Source organism: Mustelus asterias, unplaced genomic scaffold (assembly GCF_964213995.1).
Source record: "Mustelus asterias unplaced genomic scaffold, sMusAst1.hap1.1 HAP1_SCAFFOLD_1381, whole genome shotgun sequence".
NCBI lineage: Eukaryota > Metazoa > Chordata > Chondrichthyes > Carcharhiniformes > Triakidae > Mustelus > Mustelus asterias.
Genome location: NW_027591326.1, coordinates 70,272 through 94,295, shown reverse-complemented (window position 1 = coordinate 94,295; position 24,024 = coordinate 70,272). Strand labels below are relative to the sequence as shown.

The window sequence follows — 24,024 nt, the reverse complement described above, 5'->3', positions numbered from 1 at the left end:
CTGTCAGAGGGTCAGTACTGAGGGAGTGCCGCACTGTGAGAGGGTCAGTACTGAGAGAATGCCACACTGTCAGAGGGTCAGTACTGAGGGAGTGCCGCACTGTCAGAGGGTCAGTACTGAGGGAGTGCCGCACTGTCTGTGGGTCAGTGCTGAGGGAGTGCCGCACTGTCAGAGGTCAGTACTGAGGGAATGCCGCACTGTTAGAGGGTCAGTGCAGAGGGAGTGCCGCACTGTCAGAGGGTCAGTGCTGAGGGAGTGCCGCACTGTCAGAGGGTCAGTGCAGAGGGAGTGCTGCACTGTCAGAGGGTCAGTACTGAGGGAGTGCCGCACTGTCAGAGGGTCAGGACTGAGAGAATGCCGCACTGTCAGAGGGTCAGTACTGAGGGAGTGCCGCACTGTCTGTCGGTCAGTACTGAGGGAGTGCTGCACTGTCAGAGGGCCAGTACTGAGGGAGTGCCGCACTGTTTGTGGGTCAGTACTGAGGGAGTGCCACACTGTCAGAGGGTCAGTACTGAGGGAGTGCCGCACTGTCAGAGGGTCAGTACTGAGGGAGTGCTGCACTGTCAGAGGGCCAGTACTGAGGGAGTGCCGCACTGTTTGTGGGTCAGTACTGAGGGAGTGCCACACTGTCAGAGGGTCAGTACTGAGGGAGTGCCGCACTGTCAGAGGGTCAGTACTGAGGGAGTGCCGCACTGTCAGAGGGTCAGTGCTGAGGGAGTGCCGCACTGTCAGAGGGTCAGTGCAGAGGGAGTGCTGCACTGTCAGAGGGTCAGTACTGAGGGAGTGCCGCACTGTCAGAGGGTCAGGACTGAGAGAATGCCGCACTGTCAGAGGGTCAGTACTGAGGGAGTGCCGCACTGTCTGTCGGTCAGTACTGAGGGAGTGCTGCACTGTCAGAGGGCCAGTACTGAGGGAGTGCCGCACTGTTTGTGGGTCAGTACTGAGGGAGTGCCACACTGTCAGAGGGTCAGTACTGAGGGAGTGCCGCACTGTCAGAGGGTCAGTACTGAGGGAAAGGATTGGTGGATGCGGGGTTGATGAGGGTGTGCTTTGTGAGACATGTTTCCCCTCTCCTTTTTGCACTGTCCACTTCCCCCTCCTACAGCCACACATCGCCATGCCAACAGAAAAGCTTCAATACTCACATGGAGCACCAGAGTGCTTCGAGTGACTCGATCAATCGGCTTGTAGAGCAGAGCTGCAAAAAAACACACCATCCAATCAGAACTTTACTCTGTATCTAACCCCGTGCTGTACCTGTCCTGGGAGTGTTTGATGGGGGCAGTGTAGAGGGAGCTTTACTCTGTATCTAACTCCATGCTGTACCTGTCCTGGGAGTGTTTGATGGGGGACAGTGTAGAGGGAGCTTTACTCTGTATCTAACCCCGTGCTGTACCTGTCCTGGGAGTGTTTGATGGGGACAGTGTAGAGGGAGCTTTACTCTGTATCTAACCCCGTGCTGTACCGGTCCTGAGAATGTTTGATGGGGATAATATTTAAGTCCTATTCATCAATCGCTTGTTGAATTGCAGGAATTCAGTGAGTTTGAGCTGGGTCTGGCTGTCGTGAGTGACAGATTCTGTGCTGAATTTGGTTCAAATCATAGAATCCAACAATGCAGGAGGAGGCCATTCAGCCCATCGAGTCTGCACTGACTCTCTGACAGAGCATCTTACACAGTCCCATTCCACCCTCCCCCCCCACCCCATTCCCATAACCCCACACATTTAGCATGGCCAATCCACCTAACCAGCATGTCTTTCAGACTGTGGGAGGAAACTGGAGCATCCGGAGGAAACCCACGCAGACACGGGGAGAACGTGCAGACTCCGCACAGACAGCGACCCGAGGCTGGAATTGAATCGGGTCCTTGGCGCTGTGAGGGAGCAGTGCTAACACTGTGCCTCCATGCCGCCCTGGTGACAATGGGACGTTTGTTGTGAGTGACAGCTATAGATCTGCCCTTTCCTGCACCGCAATTGCAGACTGGCGGGTCATGGAATTCTCGCAAACACTAACCGGCAACAGGATGGCGCATCAGGAAGACACAGAAACATTGGCACCAAATAACTGGCAGAGATCCCGCCCATTACATGCAGAGATCCCGCACGTTACACGCAGAGATCCCGCACGTTACACGCAGAGATCCCGCACGTTACATGCAGAGATCCCGCATGTTACACGCAGAGATCCCGCACATTACATGCAGAGATCCCGCACATTACATGTAGAGATCACGCACATTACATGCAGAGATCCCGCACATTACACGCAGAGATCCCGCCCATTACACGCAGAGATCCCCCACATTACACGCAGAGATCCCGCCCGTTACACGCAGAGATCCCGCACATTACACGCGGAGATCCCGCACATTACACGCAGAGATCCTGCCCATTACACGCAGAGATCCCCCACATTACACGCAGAGATCCCGCCCGTTACACGCAGAGATCCCGCACATTACACGCGGAGATCCCGCACATTACACGCAGAGATCCCGCACATTACACGCAGAGATCCCGCACATTACACGCAGAGATCCCGCACATTACACGCAGAGATCCCGCACATTACACGCAGAGATCCCGCACATTACACGCAGAGATCCCGCACATTACACGCAGAGATCCCGCACGTTACACGCAGAGATCCCGCACATTACACGCAGGGATCCTGCACATTACACGCAGAGATCCCGCACATTACATGCAGAGATCCCGCACATTACACGCAGAGGTCCCGCACATTACACGCAGAGGTCCCGCACATTACACGCAGAGGTCCCGCACATTACACGCAGACATCCCACACATTACACGCAGACATCCCGCACATTACACGCAGAGATCCCGCACATTACACGCAGGGATCCCGTCCATTACATGCAGAGATCCCACACATTACACGCAGAGATCCCGCACATTACACGCAGAGATCCTGCACATTACATGCAGGGATCCCGTCCATTACATGCAGAGATCCCGCACATTACACGCAGAGGTCCCGTCCATTACATGCAGAGATCCCGCTCATTACACAAACAAAGAACAAAGAACAGTACAGCACAGGAAACAGGCCCTTCGGCCCTCCAAGCCTGTGCCGCTCATTGGTCCAACTAGACCATTCGTTTGTATCCCTCCATTCCCAGACTGCTCATGTGACTATCCAGGTAAGTCTTAAACGATGCCGGCGTGTCTGCCTCCACCACCCTACTTGGCAGCGCATTCCAGGCCCCCACCACTCTCTGTGTAAAAAACATCCCTCTGATATCTGAGTTATACCTCGCCCCTCTCACCTTGAGCCCGTGACCCCTCGTGATCGTCACCTCCGACCTGGGAAAAAGCTTCCCACTGTTCATCCTATCTATACCCTCCATAATTTTGTACACCTCTATTACGGATATGTCAGGAGATACTGGATAGGTGCAGGAAAAATAGGGTTGTTGTAGTGGGAGACTTCAATTTCCCTGGTATAGACTAGAAATCGCTGAGAGCTGGGACTGTGAATGGGGAGGAATTTGTAAAATGCGTACAGGAGGGTTCTTTGGAACAATATGTAGATAGCCCGACTAGAGAGGGGGCTGTACTGGACCTAGTACTGGGGAATGAGCCCGGTCAGGTCTTCAAAGTTTCGGTAGGGGAACATGTGGTAAATAGTGACCACAATTCTGTTAGCTTCAGGATAGCGATGGAAAAGGATGAGTGGTGTCCCAAAGGCAAGGTGTTGGATTGGGGGAAGGCTAACTTTAGTGGGATTAGGCAGAAATTGGCAGCTCTTGATTGGGAGAGGCTGTTTGAGGGCAAATCCACATCTGGCATGTGGGAGTCTTTTAAGCACCAGTTGTTAGGGCTACAGGACAGGCATGTGCCTGTAAAAAAGAAGGATAGGAAGGGTAGGATTCGAGAACCGTGGATAACCAGGGAAATTGAGGGACTGGTCAAAAAGAAAAGAGAGGCGTATGTTAGGTCCAGGCAGCTAAAAACGGAGGGAGCTCTGGAGGAATACAAAGAAAGTAGGAAAGAACTCAAACGGGGAATTGAAGGGCAAAAGGGGGTCACGAAATGTCCTTGGCAGACAGGATTAAGGAGAATCCCAAGGCATTTTATTCATACGTTAGGAACAAAAGGGTTGTCAGGGAAAAAATCGGACCTCTCAGGGACAAAAGTGGGGAATTATGCTTGGAGCCCAAAGAAGTAGGGGAGATCCTAAATTAATACTTTGCGTCGGTATTCACAAAGGAGAGGGATGTGTTGACTGGGAGTGTCTCGGAGGGGAGTGTTGAACCGTTGGAGAAAATCTCCATTACAAAAGAGGAAGTGTTAGGTTTGTTAGAGAATATAAAGACTGACAAATCCCCAGGGCCTGATGGAATCTATCCAAGGCTGCTCAGGGAGACGAGAGATGAAATCGCTGGGCCTCTGACGCAAATCTTTGTCTCGTCACTGGACGCAGGTGAGGTCCCAGAGGATTGGAGGATAGCTAATGTGGTCCTGTTATTTAAGAAGGATAGGAAGGATAACCCGGATAATTATAGGCCGGTGAGCTTGACGTCCGTGGTGGGGAAGTTGTTGGAGAGGATTCTTAGAGATAGGACGTATGCGCATTTAGAAAGGAATAAACTCATTAACGATAGTCAGCATGGTTTTGTGAGAGGGAGGTCATGCCTCACTAACCTGGTGGAGTTTTTTGAAGAAGTGACCAAAATGGTTGACGAGGGAAGGGCCGTGGATGTCGCCTATATGGGCTTTAGTAAAGCGTTTGACAAAGTCCCTCATGGTAGGCTGGTGAAAAAGGTCGGATCTCATGGGATAAATGGGGAGGTGGCTAGATGGGTGGAGAACTGGCTTGGACACAGAAGACAGAGGGTGGGAGTGGGAGGGTCTTTTTCCGGCTGGAGGCCTGTGACTAGTGGTGTTCCGCAGGGCTCTGTATTGGGACCTCTGCTGTTTGTGATTTATATAAACGATCTGGAAGAAGGTGTAACTGGGGTGATCAGTAGGTTTGCGGACGACACAAAATTGGCAGGACTTGCAGATAGTGAGGAGCATTGTCAGAAGCAACAGAAGGATATCGCTAGGCTGGAAATTTGGGCAAAGAAATGGCAGATGGAGTTCAATCCTGATAAATGCGAAGTGATGCATTTTGGTAGAAATAATGTAGGGAGGAGCTATACGATAAATGGCAGAACCATAAAGGGTGTAGATACGCAGAGGGACTTGGGTGTGCAAGTCCACAGATCCTTGAAGGTGACGTCACAGGTGGAGAAGGTGGTGAAGAAGGCATATGGCATGCTTGCCTTTATAGGACGGGGCATAGAGTATAAAAGTTGGGGTCTGATGTTGCAGATGTATAGAACGTTGGTTCGGCCGCATTTGGAATACTGCGCCCAGTTCTGGTCGCCACACTACCAGAAGGACGTGGAGGCTTCGGAGAGAGTACAGAGGAGGTTTACCAGGATGTTGCCTGGTATGGAGGGGCTTAGTTATGAGGAGAGATTGGGTAAACTGGGGTTGTTCTCCCTGGAAAGACGGAGGATGAGGGGAGACTTAATAGAGGTGTATAAAATTATGAAAGGCATAGATAGGGTGAACGGTGGGAAGCTTTTCCCCAGGTCGGTGGTGATGTTCACGAGGGGTCATAGGTTCAAGGTGAAGGGGGGGAGGTTTAACACGGATATCAGAAGGACATATTTTACACAGAGGGTGGTGGGGGCCTGGAATGCGCTGCCAGGCAAGGTGGTGGAGGCGGACACACTGGGAACGTTTAAGACTTATCTAGATAGCCATATGAACGGAGTGGGAATGGAGGGATACAAAAGAATGGTCTAGTTTGGAGCAGGGAGCGGCGCGGGCTTGGAGGGCCGAAGGGCCTGTTCCTGTGCTGTATTGTTCTTTGTTTCTTTGTTTCTTTGTTTATTAGGTCTCCCCTCATTCTCTGTCTTTCCAGGGAGAACAAGCCCAGTTTACCCAATCTCTCCTCATAGCTAAGACCCTCCATACCAGGCAACATCCTGGTAAACCTTCTCTGCACTCTCTCTAAAGCATCCACGTCCTTCTGGTAGTGCGGCGACCAGAACTGGACGCAGTATTCCAAATGTGGCTTAACCAGCATTCTATACAGCTGCATCATCAGACTCCAGCTTTTATACTCTATACCCCGTCCTATAAAGGCAAGCATACCATATGCCTTCTTCACCACCTTCTCCACCTGTGCTGCCACCTTCAAGGATTTGTGGACTTGCACACCTAGGTCCCTCTGTGTTTCTATACTCTTGATGGCTCTGCCATTTATTGTATAACTCCCCCCTACATTAGTTCTTCCAAAATGCATCACCTCGCGTTTATCTGGATTAAATTCCATCTGCCATTTCTCTGCCCAATTTTCCTGCTGTATTGTCCGACAATGTTCATCGCTATCCGCAAGTCCAGCCATCTTCGTGTGATCCGCAAACTTGCTGATAACACCAGTTACACCTTCTTCCAAATCATTTATATACATCACAAATAGCAGAGGTCCCAGTACAGAGCCCTGCGGAACACCACTGGTCACAGACCTCCAGCCAGAAAAAGACCCTTCGACTGTTACCCTCTGTCTCCTGTGGCCAAGCCAGATTTCTACCCATCTAGCCACCTCTCCTTGTGTCCCATGAGCCTTAACCTTCTTAACCAACCTGCCATGAGGGACTTTGTCAAATGCCTTCTTGAAATCCATATAGGCGACATCCACGGCCCTTCCTGCGTCAACCGTTTTTGTCACTTCCTCAAAAAACTCCACCAAATTTGTAAGGCACGACTTCCCTCTTACAAAAATGAAGGGGATAGATAGAGTGAACGTTCAAAGACTATTTCCTCGGGTGGATGGAGCTATTACAAGGGGGCATAACTATAGGGTTCGTGGTGGGAGATACAGGACGGATATCAGAGGTAGGTTCTTTACGCAGAGAGTGGTTGGGGTGTGGAATGGACTGCCTGCAGTGATAGTGGAGTCAGACACTTTAGAAACATTTAAGCGGTTATTGGATAGGCACATGGAGCACACCAGGATGATAGGGAGTGGGATAGCTTGATCTTGGTTTCAGATAAAGCTCGGCACAACATCGTGGGCCGAAGGGCCTGTTCTGTGCTGTACTGTTCTATGTTCTATATGTTCTAAAACCATGCTGTCTGTCACTAATGAGATTGTTCCGTTCTCAATGCGCATACATCCTGTCTCTAAGAATCCTCTCCAATAACTTCCCTACCACGGACGTCAAGCTCACTGGCCTATAATTATCTGGGTTATCTCTGCTACCCTTCTTAAATAACGGTACCACATTCGCTATCCTCCAATCCTCAGGGACCTCACCTGTGTCCAATGAAGAGACAAAGATTTCCGTCAGAGGCCCAGCAATTACATCTCTTGTCTCCCTGAGCAGTCTAGGATAGATGCCATCAGGCCCTGGGGCTTTGTCAGTTTTACTGTTACCTAAAAAACCTAACACTTCCTCCCTTGTAATGGTGATTCTCTCTAATGGGTCAACACCTCCCCCTGAGACACTCCCAGTCAACAAGTCCCTCTTCTTTGTGAATACCGATGCAAACTATTCATTTAGGATCTCCCATAATCCCTTGGGTTCGAAGCATAATTCCCCTCATTTGTCCGAGAGGTCCGATTTTCTCCCTGACAACTCTTTTGTTCCTAATGTATGAATAGAATGCCTTAGGATTCTCCTTAATCCTGCCTGCCAAGAACATCTCGTGACCTCTTTTTGCCCTTCTAACTCCCCGTTTGAGTTCTTTCCTACTCTCTCTGTATTCCTCCAGAGCTCCATCTGTTTTCAGTTGCCTGGACCTAACATACGCCTTTTTTTTGTTTTTGATCAGATCCTCAATTTCCCTGGTTACCCACGGCTCTCGAATCCTACCTTTCCTATCCTTCCTTTTTACAGGCACATGCCTATCCTGCAGCCTTATCAACTGTTCCTTAAAAGACTCCCACATGCCAGACGTGGACTTACCCCCGAACAGCCTCTCCCAATCAACGGCCACCAATTCCTGCCTAATCCGGCTATAGCTAGCCTTCCCCCAATTTAGCACCCGACCCTTAGGACAACACTCGTCCTTGTCCATTACTATCCTAAAGTTAACAGAGTTGTGGTCACTATTTGCCACATGTTCCCCTACCGAAACTTTGACGACCTGACCGGGCTCATTTCCCAGAACGAGATCCAGTATAGCCCCCTTTCTAGTTGGGCTATCTACATACTGTTCCAAAGAACCTTCCTGTATGCATTTTACAAATTCCTCCCCGTCCAGACCCCCAGCCCTAAGCACTTTCCAGTCTATACCAGGGAAATTGAAGTCTCCCACTACAACAACCCTATTTTTTCTGCACATATCCAGAATCTCCTGACATATCCGTTCCTCCACTTCCCGTGGGCTGTTGGGGGGCCTGTAGTACACCCCCAGCATAGTGATTGCACCTTTCCTGTTTCTGAGCTCCATCCACAGCGACTCATTACATGACCCTCTAAATTGTCCACCCTCTGCACCGCTGTAATATGCTCCACATACACGTAGGGATCCTGCCCATTACACACAGAGATCCCACCCATTACACGCAGAGATCCCACACATTACATGCAGAGATCCTGCAATTAGACGCAGAGATCCATCCCATTAAACGCAGAGATCCCTCCCATTACACGCAGAGATCCCGCCCATTACGCGCAGGGATCCCGCCCTTTACACGCAGAGGTCCCGCCCATTACATGCAGGGATCCCGCCAATTACATGCAGAGATCCCGCCAATTACATGCAGAGATCCCGCCAATTACATGCAGGGATCCCGCCCATTACATGCAGGGATCCCGCCCATTACATGCAGGGATCCCGCCCATTACATGCAGAGATCCCACCCATTACATGCAGAGATCCCGCCCATTACATGCAGAGATCCCGCCAATTACATGCAGAGATCCCGCCCATTACATGCAGGGATCCCGCCCATTACATGCAGGGATCCCGCCCATTACATGCAGAGATCCAGCCCATTACATGCAGAGATCCCGCCCATTACATGCAGAGATCCCGCCCATTACATGCAGAGATCCTGCCAATTACATGCAGAGATCCCGCCCATTACATGCAGAGATCCCGCCCATTACATGCAGAGATCCCGCCCATTACATGCAGGGATCCCGCCCATTACATGCAGAGATCCAGCCCATTACATGCAGAGATCCTGCCAATTACATGCAGAGATCCCGCCCATTACATGCAGAGATCCCGCCCATTACATGCAGAGATCCCGCCAATTACATGCAGAGATCCCGCCCATTACATGCAGAGATCCCGCCAATTACATGCAGAGATCCCGCCCATTACATGCAGGGATCCCGCCCATTACATGCAGGGATCCCGCCCATTACATGCAGGGATCCCACCCATTACATGCAGAGATCCAGCCCATTACATGCAGAGATCCCGCCCATTACATGCAGAGATCCCACCTGTTACAGAGGTCCCACCCATTACACATAGAGATCCCACCCATTACGCGCAGAGATCCCGCCCAATACACACAGAGATCCTGCCCATTTCACACAGATCCTGCCCATTATACACACAGATCCTGCCCATTACACAGATCCTGCCCATTACACACACAGATCCTGCCTATTACACAAAGAACAAAGAAAATTACAGCACAGGAACAGGCCCTTCGGCCCTCCAAGCCTGCACTGACCATGCTGCCCGACTGAACTAAAACCCCCTACCCTTCCGGGGACCATATCCCTCTATTCCCATCCTATTCATGTAATTATCAAAACACCCCTTAAAAGTCACTGTCGTATCTGCTTCCACTGCCTCTCCCAGCAGCGAGTTCCAGGCACCCACCACTCTCTGTGTAAAAAATCTGCCTCGTACATCTCCTTTAAACCTTGCCCCTCGCACCTTAACCCTGTGCCCCCTAGTAATTGACTCTTCCATCCTGGGAAAAAGCTTGTGACTATCCATGCTGTCCATGCCTCTCATAATCTTGTAGACTTCTATCAGGTCGCCCCTCAACCTCCGTCGTTCCAGTGAGAACAAACCAAGTTTCTCCAACCTCTCCTCATAGCTAATGCCCTCCATACCAGGCAACATCCTGGTAAATCTTTTCTGTACCCTCTCCAAAGCCTCCACATCCTTCTGGTAGTGTGGCGACCAGAATTGAACACTATATTCTAAGTGCGGCCTAACTTAGGTTCTATAAAGCTGCAACATGACTTGCCAATTTTTAAACTCAATACCCCAGCCTATGAAGGCAAGCAAGCCTAATGCCTTCTTGACTACCTTCTCCACCTGCATTGCCACTTTCAGTGACCTGTGTACCTGTACACCCAGATCCCTTTGCCTATCAATACTCCTAAGGATTCTGCCATTTACTGTATATTTCCTATCTGTATTAGATCTTCTAAAATGCATTACCTCACATTTGCCCAGATTAAACTCCATCTGCCATCTCTCCGCCCAAGTCTCCAACTGATCTATATCCTGCTGTATCCTCTGATGGTCCTCATCATTATCTGCAAATCCACCAATCTTTGTGTCGTCCGCAAACTTACTAATCAATATAGTTACATTTTCCTCCAAATCATTTATATATATTACAAATAACAAAGGTCCCAGCACTGATCCCTGAGGAACACCACTTGTCACAGCCCTCCATTCAGAAACGCACCCTTCCACTGCTACCCTCTGTCTTCTTTGACTGAGCCAGTTCTGTATCCATCTTGCCAGCTCACCTCTGATCCCATGCGACTTCACCTTCTGCATCAGTCTGCCATGAGGGACCTTGTCAAAGGCCTTACTGAAGTCCATGTAGACAACATCCACTGCCCTACCCTCATCAATCATCTTCGTCACTTCCTTGAAAAACACGATCACGTTCGTGAGACACGACCTCCCCTTCACAAAACCATGTTGCCTCTCACTAATAAGTCCACTTATTTCCAAGTGGGAGTAAATCCTGTCTCGAAGAATCCGCTCCAATAATTTCCCTACCACTGATGTAAGGCTCACCGGCCTGTAATTACCTGGATTATTCTTGCTCCCCTTCTTAAACAAAGGAACAACATTGGCTATTCTCCAATCCTCTGGGACCTCCCCTGTAGCCAGTGAGGATACAAAGATTTCTCTCAAGGCCCCAGCAATTTCCTCCCTTGCCTCTCTCAGTATTCTGGGGTATATCCCAAGAGGCCCTGGGGACTTGTCGACCTTAATGTTTCTCAAGAACCCCAATACCTCCTCCTTTTTGATCTCAACATCATAGAAATCATAGAAACCCTACAGCACAGAAAGAGGCCATTTGGCCCATCGAGTCTGTACCGACCACAATCCCACCCAGGACCTACCCCCCTATCCCTACATATTTACCCACTAATTCCTCTAAGCTGCACATCTCAGGACACTAAGGGGCAACTTTAGCATGGCCAATCAATCTATAGGCCGCCCAATAGTAACAGAGATGTTGAGGAGCAGATGGGGAAACAGATCCTGGAGAGATGTAGGAATAACAGAGTTGTCGTGATGGGAGATTTTAATTTCCCAAACATAGATTGGAATATCCCTAGGGCTAGGGGTTTGGATGGAGAGGAGTTTGTTAGGTGTGTCCAGGAGAGTTTCCTGACACAGTATGTGGATAAGCCTACTAGAGGAGAGGCTGTTCTTGATCTGGTGCTGGCTAATGAACCTGGACAGGTGGAGGATCTCTCGGTGGGTGAGCATCTTGGGGATAGCGATCATAATTCTATCTCCTTCACGATAGCATTGGAAAGAGATAGGGTCAGGCAGGCTAGGAAAGTGTTTCTCTGGAGTAAAGGGAAATACAGTGTCATCAGGGAGGAAATTAGACGGGTAAATTGGAAGGAGGCATTCTTGGGGAAAAGTACCGAAGGAAAGTGGAGGATTTTCAAGGAATGTTTGTCTGGAGCTCTGCATGACAACGTTCCGATGAGACAGGGGGGTGTTGGTAGGGTACGGGAACCGTGGTGCACGAAGGTTGTGATGAACCTGGTAAATAAGAAAAGAGAGGCGTACAGAAGGTTCAGAGAGCTAGGAGGTGTTAAGGATTTAGAGGAGTATACGCGATGTAGGAAGGAGCTTAAGAAGGAAATTAGGAGAGCGAGAAGGGGTCATGAGAAGACCTTGGCGGGTAAGATTAAGGAGAATCCCAAGGCTTTCTACAAATATGTCAAGAGTAAAAGGATGAGATGTGAAGGCATAGGACCCTTAAAAGGTGAAGGGGGAAAAGTTTGTGCGGAACCGTTAGAAATGGCGGAGGTGCTTAATGAATACTTTACCTCGGTATTCACGGTGGAAAGGGATCTGGGTGGTTGTACTGCTGGATTGCGGAGGACAGAAAGGATCGAGCATGTGGACATAAAGAAAGAGGATGTGTTGGAACTATTGAATGGCATCAAGGTTGGTAAGTCGCCGGGACCGGATGGGATGTACCCCAGGTTACTGTGGGAGGCGAGGGAGGAGATTGCGGAGCCTTTGGCGATGATCTTTGCATCGTCGATGGAGACGGGAGAGGTTCCGGAGGATTGGAGGATTGCGGATGTGGTCCCTATATTCAAGAAAGGGAACAGGGACAGCCCGGGAAATTACCGACCGGTGAGTCTAACCTCAGTGGTTGGTAAGTTGATGGAGAGGATCCTGAGAGACAGGATTTATGATCATCTAGAGAAGTTTAGTATGATCAAAAGTAGTCAGCACGGCTTTGTCAGGGGCAGGTCGTGCCTTACGAGCCTGGTTGAGTTCTTTGAAAATGTGACCAAGCACATTGACGAAGGAAGAGCGGTGGATGTGGTCTATATGGACTTCAGCAAAGCGTTCGATAAGGTCCCCCATGCAAGACTTCTTGAGAAAGTGAGAGGGCATGGGATCCAAGGGGCTGTTGCCTTGTGGATCCAGAACTGGCTTGCCTGCAGAAGGCAGAGAGTGGCTGTGGAGGGGTCTTTCTCTGCATGGAGGTCAGTGACCAGTGGAGTGCCCCAGGGATCTGTTCTGGGACCCTTGCTGTTTGTCATTTTCATAAATGACCTGGATGAGGAAGTGGAGGGATGGGTTGGTAAGTTTGCTGACGACACCAAGGTAGGTGGTGTTGTGGATAGTTTGGAGGGATGTCAGAAGTTGCAGCGAGACATAGATAGAATGCAAGACTGGGCGGAGAAGTGGCAGATGGACTTCAACCCGGATAAGTGTGTAGTGATCCATTTTGGCAGATCCAATGGGATGGAGCAGCAGTATAAAATGAAGGGTACCATTCTTAGCAGTGTAGAGGATCAGAAGGACCTTGGGGTCCGGGTCCATAGGACTCTTAAATCGGCCTCGCAGGTGGAGGATGCGGTCAAGAAGGCGTATGGCGTACTAGCCTTCATTAATCGAGGGATTGAGTTTAGGAGTCGGGAGATAATGCTGCAGCTTTATAGGACCCTGGTTAGACCCCACTTGGAGTACTGCGCGCAGTTCTGGTCACCTCATTACAGGAAAGATGTTGAAGCCATTGAAAGGGTGCAGAGGAGATTTACAAGGATGTTGCCTGGATTGGGGGGCATGCCTTATGAGGATAGGTTGAGGGAGCTTGGTCTCTTCTCCCTGGAGAGACGAAGGATGAGAGGTGACCTGATAGAGGTTTACAAGATGTTGAGGGGTCTGGATAGGGTGGACTCTCAGAGGCTATTTCCAAGGGCTGAAATGGTTGCTACGAGAGGACACAGGTTTAAGGTGCTGGGGGGTAGGTACAGGGGGGATGTCAGGGGTAAGTTTTTCACTCAGAGGGTGGTGGGTGAGTGGAATCGGCTGACGTCGGTGGTGGTGGAGGCAAACTCGTTGGGGTCTTTTAAGAGACTTCTGGATGAGTACATGGGATTTAATGGGATTGAGGGCTATAGATAGGCCTAGAGGTGGGGATGTGATCGGCGCAACTTGTGGGCCGAAGGGCCTGTTTGTGCTGTGGCTTTCTATGTTCTATGTTCTAACCCGCACATCTTTGGACTGTGGGAGGAAACCGGAGCACCCGGAGGAAACCCACACAGACACGAGGAGAATGTGCAAACTCCATACAGACAGTGACCCAAGCCGGGAAGCGAACCCAGTCGCTGGAGCTGTGAAGCAGCAGTGCTAACCACTGTGCTACCCAAACTATCTACACAACCTTTCCCAAACTCATCATCCACCAAGTCCTTCTCTTTGGTGAATACTGACGCAGAGTACTCATTTAATACCTCGCCCATTTCCTCTGGCTCCACAAATAGATTCCCTCCCTTGTCCTTGAGTGGCCAACCCTCTCCCTGGCTACCCTCTTGCTCTTTATATATGTATAAAAAGCAATGGGATTTTCCTTAATCCTGCTGGCCAATTACTGTTCGTGACCGCTTTTAGCCTCCTTACTCCTTGCTTAAGTTTCTTTCTACACACAGAGCCCCTGCCCATTACGCACAGAAATCCTGCACAATACATGCAATACACCTATTACACGCAGAGATCCCTCCCATTACACAAAGAACAACAAAGAACAAAGAACAGTACAGCACAGGAAACAGGCCCTTCGGCCCTCCAAGCCTGTGCCGCTCCTTGGTCCAACTAGACCATTCGTTTGTATCCCTCCATTCCTAGGCTGCTCATGTGACTATCCAGGTAAGTCTTAAACGATGTCAGCGTGCCTGCCTCCACCACCCTACTTGGCAGCGCATTCCAGGCCCCCACCACCCTCTGTGTAAAAAACATCACTCTAATATCTGAGTTATACTTCGCCCCTCTCAGCTTGAGCCCGTGACCCCTCGTGAACGCCACTTCTGATCTGGGAAAAAGCTTCCCACTGTTCACCCTATCTATCCCCTTCATAATCTTGTACACCTCTATTAGATCTCCCCTCATTCTCCATCTTTCCAGGGAGAACAAGCCCAGTTTACCCAATCTCTCCTCATAGCTAAGACCCTCCATACCAGGCAACATCCTGGTAAACCTTCTCTGCACTCTCTCTAATGCCTCCACGTCCTTCTGGTAGTGCGGCGACCAGAACTGGACGCAGTATTCCAAATGTGGCCTAACCAGTCTTCTATACAGCTGCAACATCAGACTCCAGCTTTTATACTCTATACCCCATCCTATAAAGGCAAGCATACCATATGCCTTCTTCACCACCTTCTCCACCTGTGCTGCCACCTTCAAGGATTTGTGGACTTGCACACCTGGATCCCTCTGTGTTTCTATACTCCTGATGACTCTGCCATTTATTGTATAACTCCTCCCTACATTATTTCTTCCAAAATGCATCACTTCGCATTTATCCGGATTAAATTCCATCTGCCACCTCTCCGCCCAATTTTCCAGCCTATCTATATCCTGCTGTATTGCCCGACAATGCTCATCGCTATCCGCAAGTCCAGCCATCTTCGTGTCATCCGCAAACTTGCTGATTACACCAGTTACACCTTCTTCCAAATCATTTATATACACGCAGAGATCCCTCCCATTACACGCAGAGATCCCATCCATTACACGCAAAGTGGCTCTGCACGAGTGATCCTATTAATCCTACATGAAGAGTAAGTCTGTGTCCACATGGTCACAGCTCACAATATTCCGACAGAGGCTTTTCCGATCTGAAGTGTTCAGTCTGAGCCTCGGATGCACTAACTCTGAGAGAACGCCCTCGCTGCTCCGGGAGCGCCTGTCACAGATAGAGAGAGCACACACTGACCATGGAGAATTCACAATCTCACTCAAATATCCCCAGAATGGTGAACATTCCCAGTGGTACAGATTACTCGCTCTCATGTTACAGAAGGTGACTGCAAGGACAAAGGAAACTATTCCAAAAAACCAGAATAAACGGGGATAAAAATATGTGGATCAAGCCGGCAAAGATCTAATTACTGAGGTAACGCAGTCTGTTATTGTCTTTTACATCCCTGAAATTCCTCTCTCTCTCTCTCTCACACACACATATACACACACACTGCCCACACACACACACCGCCCCACACATACATATACACACAGACACATATACACACACACACACAGACACATACACACACTGCCCACACACACACACACACACACACACACACACACACACGCGGAGCTGAATGAATGGAATGTGAATGAGGCAGGAATACAACAAAGACACACTGAGAATTTACCATAGCAGCTGCATTTACAGCAAAGCCTGAGGATCAGCAGGATTTCCATGGCTTTCTGTCCTCCCTCATCCTCTGCCACTCCGTACTGTACACAGCAAAGCAGCGGGTGCCCCCCTCATATCAATCGATGGGGAGGGGGAAACAGGCTCGCAGAGTGGGGTCTGGACAGAACGCCCATCAGCCCGGCTGCTACTTGGGTTCAGAACAATACAAACAGAGCGAGTGCTCAGATCACAGCTTGATGTGTGGAAGCTGCGATGGGCATGTGGAAGGTGGCAGAGTGGGAGGGTCGCATGGTGAGAGTACCGGGTCGCACATTTACAGAAAGCAAATTTACAGAAACTTACCTTCCAGAGTGATGGAGGTGGAACATTCCTTCGAATCCTTGGGGCTTTTGACTTTCAGATCCTTTGGAGAGAGAGAGAGGGAGAGAGTAGTCACATCAGAGACAGGCTCTGAACACAATCACCACATTCACAACCCGGTCCGTAAAAGCTATTCCCATTCACACCCCGTCCAGCTCACCTCCGAAATCTTCTGGAAATTGATGTTGGCTTGGCTGCATTTCCCAACCATCTCCACGGCCACTTTATAATTATCCACAAAGGCCTTGTAGACCCCCAGACTCTCTGCCTAGAGGGGGGGGGGGAGGGGAGGGGAGGGGAGGGGAGAGGAGGCGAGGGGACAGAGGGGACGTGGAGGGGGAGGTGGGGACGGAAGGGAAGGAAGAGGAAGAGGGGGAGGGAGGGGGCAAGGGGGAGGGGTGAGGGGAGGGTTAGGTTGTGGAGGGAGGAGGGGGAAGGAAGGAGGTGGGAGGGAGGGGGGGGGGAGAGAAAGAGAAAGGTATAGAATCAAAAAGGTCTCAGGGAGGATGAGATTGAACCTCTGGCCTGGAAACAGCTCAGTAGATCCAAAGACCTGTTTATACTGCACGCTCAGCCTGTCCCTCCCACACTGCCCTCTCCACCCTCCCATCCCTCACTCTCTGTCGCTTTCTCTTCCCACTACACCACCCTCCCAGCTCCCTACACCTCCTCATCATTACACTCTAATTCATTCCATCTCTCTCCCTCTCTCTCTCCATCTCTTCCTCTCCGTCTCTCTCTCCTCGTGTCTCTTTCCCTCTCCTCGTGTCTCTTTCCCTCTCCCTGTCTCTCCCTCTTTCTGTCTCTTTCCCTCCCACTCTCTCCGTCTGTCTCCCTTGCTCCGTCTCCGTCCCTCTCTGTCTCTCTCCTTCTCACTCTCTCCCTGTCTCTCCGTCTCTCTCCCTTCCCACTCTCTCCATGTCTCCGTCTTGCTCCATGTCTCCGTCTCTCTCCCTGTCTCTCCGTTTCTCTTCCTCTCACTCTCTCTGTCTCTCTCTCCGTCTCTCTCCTTCTCATTGTTGCTTCCCCCTCTCACTCCCATTTACCAGTTTCTGGAAGAGGTGTCCGACGGAATGCCGTGAATCCCAGTTCTGGATTTTCGGACGCAGACTGTCACAAAATTCCCGGTGAAAATGATGGATTTCCTGCACCTTATAGAAGATGGTCTCTATCTGCTGATTGCTCAGAACCGGTTGGGAGGTGGTAGCAGCGGCTTTGAGTGGCTTCAGTGGCTGCAATAGAAGATTCCGGAAAAAGTCAGTCACATGGTCAATAGGATCCCGCGTGTAACCAACGCCGCGCGATTTCAAACACTGAGGCTAACTCGACCCGGAGTCAACGATCACCAAACCAGAATTCCCAAAATAACTCCAGAGACCGGATCAGGGAGCGTAATCCTCCAGGGAGAGCCACGGAAAATAATCCGGATTGGGATGGGGATCGGGATTGGGATGGTTACCAGGATTGGGATGGTTACCGGGATCGGGATTGGGATGGTTACAGGGATCGGAATGGTGATCGGGATTGGAATGGTTACCCCGGCCAGTATTGGGATGGGGATCGGGATGGGGATCGGAATGGGGACCGGGATGGGGATCTGGGTCGGGATGGGGATCGGGTGGTTACTGGGATCGGGATGGGGATGGAGATGGGGGTCAGGATGGGGACCGGGGTCGAGATGGGGATCGGGGTCAGGATGGGGATGGTTACTGGGATGGGGATGGGGATTCGGATCGAGATGGGGGTCGGGGTCGGGATGGGGATCGGGATGGGGACCGGGATGGGGACTGAGGTCGGCGTCAGGATGGGGATGGTTACTGGGATGGAGACCAGGATGGGGGCCGGGGTCCTGGGCTCGGATTTAAGCCGCTTGCTGAACAGTTCCTGCAGCCTCCCACGTGCGGGAGTTTCCCGGCTCAGCGCTTTCCAAATTCCAGCAGCGTGTGTAAGCTATGACTCTCCAGGACGGAGTCTCCGTGGGTCTGGGATGTCCCTGGGTCAGCCTCGAGCTGCAGTGTGTTCAGGCGGAGGGAGACTCAGGGGAAGTGACTGGCTGCATTGTTAATAACCACAACATATACACACCGTCCAGTAGCAGAGCTGCAGCAAAGCCACTGGACACCAGGCTAAACTGGACAATGACCACCCAAATCCTTAGCAGGGTCGGCCTACACCCAAATTCAGACTCACAGCAATGTGAGTGACTCTTAAATGAGGCCTAGCAAGCAAATGTGTCAGTCAAGAAGGCAGCTCATTAACACCTGAAAGAGATAGTTAAACCAGGAGCCCAAGATGGGGTGCAATGCCTTCTTGTCAGTTTGGATCTTGTCATCGAGGTTTACAGCATGGAAACAGGCCCTTCGGCCCAACTTGTCCATGCCGCCCAGTTTTTACACTGAGCTAGTCCCAATTGCTCGTGTTTGACCCAGATCCCTCTATACCCATCGTACCCATGAAACTGTCTAAATGCTTTTTAAAAGACAAAATTGTACCCACCTCTACTACTACCTCTGGTAGCTTGTTCCAGACACTCACCACTCTCGGTGTAAAAAAATTGCCCCTCTGGACCCTTTTGTATTTCTCCCCTCTCACCTTAAACATATGCCCTCTAGTTTTAGACTTCCCGACCTTTGGGAAAAGATATTAACTATCTAGCTGATCTGTGCCCCTCATTATTTTATAGACCTCTATAAGATCACACCTCAGCCTCCTATCTCTAGAGAAAAGAATCCCAGTTTACATCGGTGGCACTGTGTTTAGCACTGCTGCCTCACAGCGCCAGGGACTCGGGTTCAATTCCAGCCTCACATCACTGTCTGTCTGGAGTTTGCACATTCTCCCCGGGTCTGCGTGGGTTTCATCCGGGTGCTCCGGTTTCCTCCCACACTCCAAAGATGTGCAGGTTAGGTTGACTGGCCATGCCAAATTGCCCCGTAGTGTCAGGGGGATTAGCAGGGTAAATACATGGGGTCACGGGTAAGGGCCTGGATGAGATTGTTATCGGTGCAGGCTCGATAGGTCAAATGGCCTCCTTCTGCACTGCAGGGATTCTATGATTCTATCCAGCTTCTCCTTATAACTCAATCCATCAAGTCCCGGTAGCATCCTGGTAAATCTTTTCTGCACTCTTTCTAGTTTAATAATATCCTTTCTATAATAGGGTGACCAGAATTGTACACAGTATTCCAAGTGTGGCCTTACCAATGTCTTGTACAACTTCAACAAGACATTCCAACTCCTGTATTCAATGTTCTGATCAATGAAACCAAGCATGCCGAATGCCTTCTTCACCACTCTGTCCACCTGTGACTCTACTTTCAAGGAGCTATGAACATGTACCCCTAGATCTCTTTGTTCTGTAACTCTCCCCAACGCCCTACCATTAACTGAGTAAGTCCTGCCCTGGTTCAATCTACCAAAATGCATCACCTCACATTTATCTAAATTAAACTCCATCTGCCATTCATTGGCCCACTGTCCCAATTGATCAAGATCCCGTTGCAATCCGAGATAACCTTCCTCACTGTCCACTATGCCACCAATCTTGGTGTCATCTGCAAACTTACTAACCATGCCCCCTATATTCTCATCCAAATCATTAATATAAATGACAAATAACAGTGGACACAGCACTGATCCCTGAGGCACACCGCTGGTCACAGGTCTCCAGTTTGTAAAACAACCCTCCACAAGCACCCTGTCTTCTGTCATCAAGCCAATTTTGTACCCAATTGGCTATCTCATCCTGATCCTGTGAGACTCAACCTTATGCAACAAGCTACCATGCGGTACCTTGTCAAAGGCCTTGCTAAAGTCCATGTAGACAACATCAACTGCACTGCCCTCATCTACCTTCTTGGTTACCCCTTCAAAAAACTCAATCAAATTTGTGAGACATGATTTTCCACTCAGAAAGCAATGCTGACTGTTCCTAATCAGTCCTTGCATCTCTAAATGTCTGTAGATTCTGTCTCTCAGAATACCTTCAACAACTTACCCACTACAGATGTGAGGCTCACTGGCCTGTAGTTCCCAGACTTTTCCCTGCAGCCCTTCTTAAACAAAGGCACAACATTTGTCACCCTCCAATCTTCAGGGACCTCACCTGTGACTATCGATGATTCAAATATCTCTGCTAGGGGACCCGCAATTTCCTCCCTAGCCTCCCACAACATCCTGGGATACACTTCATCAGGTCCTGGGAATTTATCTACCTTGATGCGCTTTAAGACTTCCAGCACCTCCTTCTCTGTAATGTGTACACTCCTCAAGACATCACTATTTATTTCCCCAAGTTCCCTAACATCCATGCTTTTTTTAAACAGTAAATACTGATGAGAAATATTCATTTAGGATCTCACCCATCTCTTGTGGATCCGCACATAGATGACCTTGTTGATCCTTAAGAGGCCCTACTCTCTCCCTTGTTACTCTTTTTCCCTTTACATATTTGTAGAAGCTCTTTGGATTTTCCTTTCCCTTATCTGCCAAAGCAACCTCGTGTCCCCTTTTTGCGCTTCTGATTTTTCTCTTAACTCTACTCCGACAACCTCTAATACTCGTGGGGGGAAATCATGAATTGGATTCAATTGGATTGTGAATTTGGTTTTTGCAAATGGACTGGGATTTGCCTGGTCCACTCCGAGCATTGGCTTTGTAACTTCAAGAATGGAGAATATGAAACCAGAGAAATGTAACTCCACATTGTGAACAGAACCTGGGAAGTGAATTGAGAATCTCGGTACTTTACAGAAAAAAGCCCCTTTCTATTTGGGAGAAATACAATTATCAACAGAAAATTCATGTAATTTATACCATCAGCAACACCACATCTGCTCCATGAATTTTCAAAAGAAGCTCTCAATGAACGCATACACACACGCATATACACACACGAACACACCCACCAACACACGTGTGCGTGCGCACGCACACACACAGCATATACACACACAAACACACCCACCAACACACGCGTGCATGCGCACGCACACACACACACGCATATACACACACAAACACACCCACCAACGCGCGCACACACATACCCGCACACTTCTGAGAGACAGGATCTACAGGCATTTAGAGACGCAAGGACTGATTAGGGACAGTCAGCATGGCTTTCTGAGTGGAAAATCATGTCTCACAAATTTGATTGAGTTTTTTGAAGGGGTACCCAAGAAGGTAGATGAGGGCAGTGCAGTTGATGTTGTCTACATGGACTTCAGCAAGGCCTTTGACAAGGTACCACATGGTAGGTTGTTGCATAAGGTTAAATCTCACGGGATCCAGGGTGAGGTATCTAAATGGATACAAAATTGGCTTGATGACAGAAGACAGAGGGTGGTTGTAGAGGATTGTTTTCCAAGCTGGAGGCCTGTGACCAGCGGTGTGTCTCAGGGATCGGTGCTGGGTCCACTGTTATTTGTCATTTATATTAAAGATTTGAATGAGAATTTAGTAGGCATGATTAGTAAGTTTGCAGATGACGCCAAGATTGGTGGCATAGTGGGCAGTTAAAAAGGGTATCCAGGATTGCAACGGGATCTTAATCAATTGGGCCAATGAACTGACGAATGGCAGATGGAGTTTAATTTAGACAAATGCGAGGTGATGCATTTTGGTCGACTGAACCAGGGCAGGACTTACTCAGTTAATGGTAGGGCTTGGGGAGAGTTACAGAACAAAGAGATCCAGGAGTACAGGTTCATAGCTCCTTGAAAGTGGAGTCACAGGTGGACAGGGTGGTGAAGAAGGCATTTGGCATGCTTGGTTTCATTGGTCAGAACATTGAATACAGGTGTTGGGACGTCTTGTTGAAGTTGTACAAAACATTAGTAAGGCCACGCTTGGAATACATGTGTGTGTGTGCACACAGTTCTGGTCACCCTGTTATAGAAAGGATATTATTAAACTAGAAAGAGTGCAGAAAAGATTTACTGGGATGCTACTGGGACTTGACGGTTTGAGTTATAAGGAGAGGCTGGATAGACTGGGACTTTTTTCTCTGGAGCGTAGGAGGCTGAGGGGTGATCTTATAGAGGTCTATAAAATAATGAGGGGCATAGATCAGCTAGATCGTCGATATCTTTTCCCAAAGGTAGGGGAGTCTAAAACTAGAGGACATAGGTTTAAGGTGAGAGGGGAGAGATACAAAATGGTCCAGAGGAGCAATTCTTTCACATAGAGGGTGGTGAGTGTCTGGAACGAGCTGCCAGAGGTAGTAGAAGAGGTGGGTACAATTTTGTCTTTTAAAAAGCGTTTAGACAGTTACATGGGTAAGATGGGTATAGAGGGATATGGGCCAAATGTGGGCAATTGAGGCTAGCTTCGTGGTTAAAAAAGGGGCAGCATAGACAAGTTGGGCTGAAGGGCCTGTTTCCATGCTGTAAACCTCTATGACTCTATGTCACACCCACACACGCATAACACACACAGACACACATGCACACACACACACCCAGACACACCCATACACACAAACACACACACAGATACACACACACAGACACACACACACAGATGCACACACACAGATGCACACACACACACAGACACACCCATAGATACACCCATAGACATATACACAGACAGACACACATACATATATACACACACACCCTCTACATATTGATTTAAAAAGTTCTCCTGTACACATTTCAAGAAGTCTACTCCATCCAAGCCCTTAACACTGTGAATATCCCATTTACTGTTGGGAAAGTTGAAATCTCCTAATGTAATAACCTTATTGTTAGTATTTTTACACCCCTCCACAAACTGAGCACAGATTTGATCCTCAATATCCCTCTGACTATCTGGGGGTCGATAATAAACACCTAACAATGTGGCTGCCCCTTTTTTATTCCTAAACTCGACCCACAAAGCTTCATTTGATGCCCCCTCCAATATATCATCTCTCCTCACTGCAGTAACTGACTTCTTAACTAATAATGCAACGCCTCCTCCTCTTTTACCCCCTCCTCTGTCTCGCCTGAAGATTCTATATCCGGAATGTTGAGTTGCCAATTGTGTCCTTCCTTCAGCCATGTCTCTGTGATGGCGGCTGTATCACACTTCCACACGTCAATCATCACCCTCAACTCATCCATTGGTTACAAAGGGACATAGATAAGCTGGGCTAATGGTAAGATACTTGGTAGTGTGGATGAACAGAGAGATCTCAGTGTCCATGTGCATAGATCCCTGAAAGTTGGCACCCAGGTTGATCGGGTTGTTAAGAAGGCGTACGGTGTGTTAGCTTTTATTGGTAGAGGGATTGAGTTTCGGAGCCAGGAGGTCATGCTGCAACTGTACAAAACCCTGGTGCGGCCGCACTTGGAGTATTGCGTACAGTTCTGGTCACCGCATTATAGGAAGGATGTGGAAGCATTGGAGAGGGTGCAGAGGAGATTTACTAGGATGTTGCCTGGTATGGTGGGAAGGTCTTATGAGGAAAGGCTGAGGGACTTGAGGTTGTTT

General features: G+C 49.3%; 1 protein-coding gene across 1 annotated transcript in view; it reads right to left on the bottom strand.

Moving 5' to 3' along the window:
- Positions 1-1,145: 1,145 nt before the first annotated feature.
- LOC144488221 (uncharacterized) overlaps positions 1,146-24,024 on the bottom strand; it is a gene marked incomplete at its 3' end in the record, with an annotated part of 89,178 nt that continues 66,299 nt past the window's right edge. Inside the window, exons 5-8 of the mRNA XM_078206249.1 lie at positions 17,592-17,777; positions 16,706-16,813; positions 16,528-16,588; positions 1,146-1,198 (exon numbers count right to left, since the gene is read on the bottom strand). Coding sequence (XP_078062375.1) covers positions 1,146-1,198; positions 16,528-16,588; positions 16,706-16,813; positions 17,592-17,777 — 408 coding nt within the window. The remainder of the gene's footprint in view (positions 1,199-16,527; positions 16,589-16,705; positions 16,814-17,591; positions 17,778-24,024) is intronic.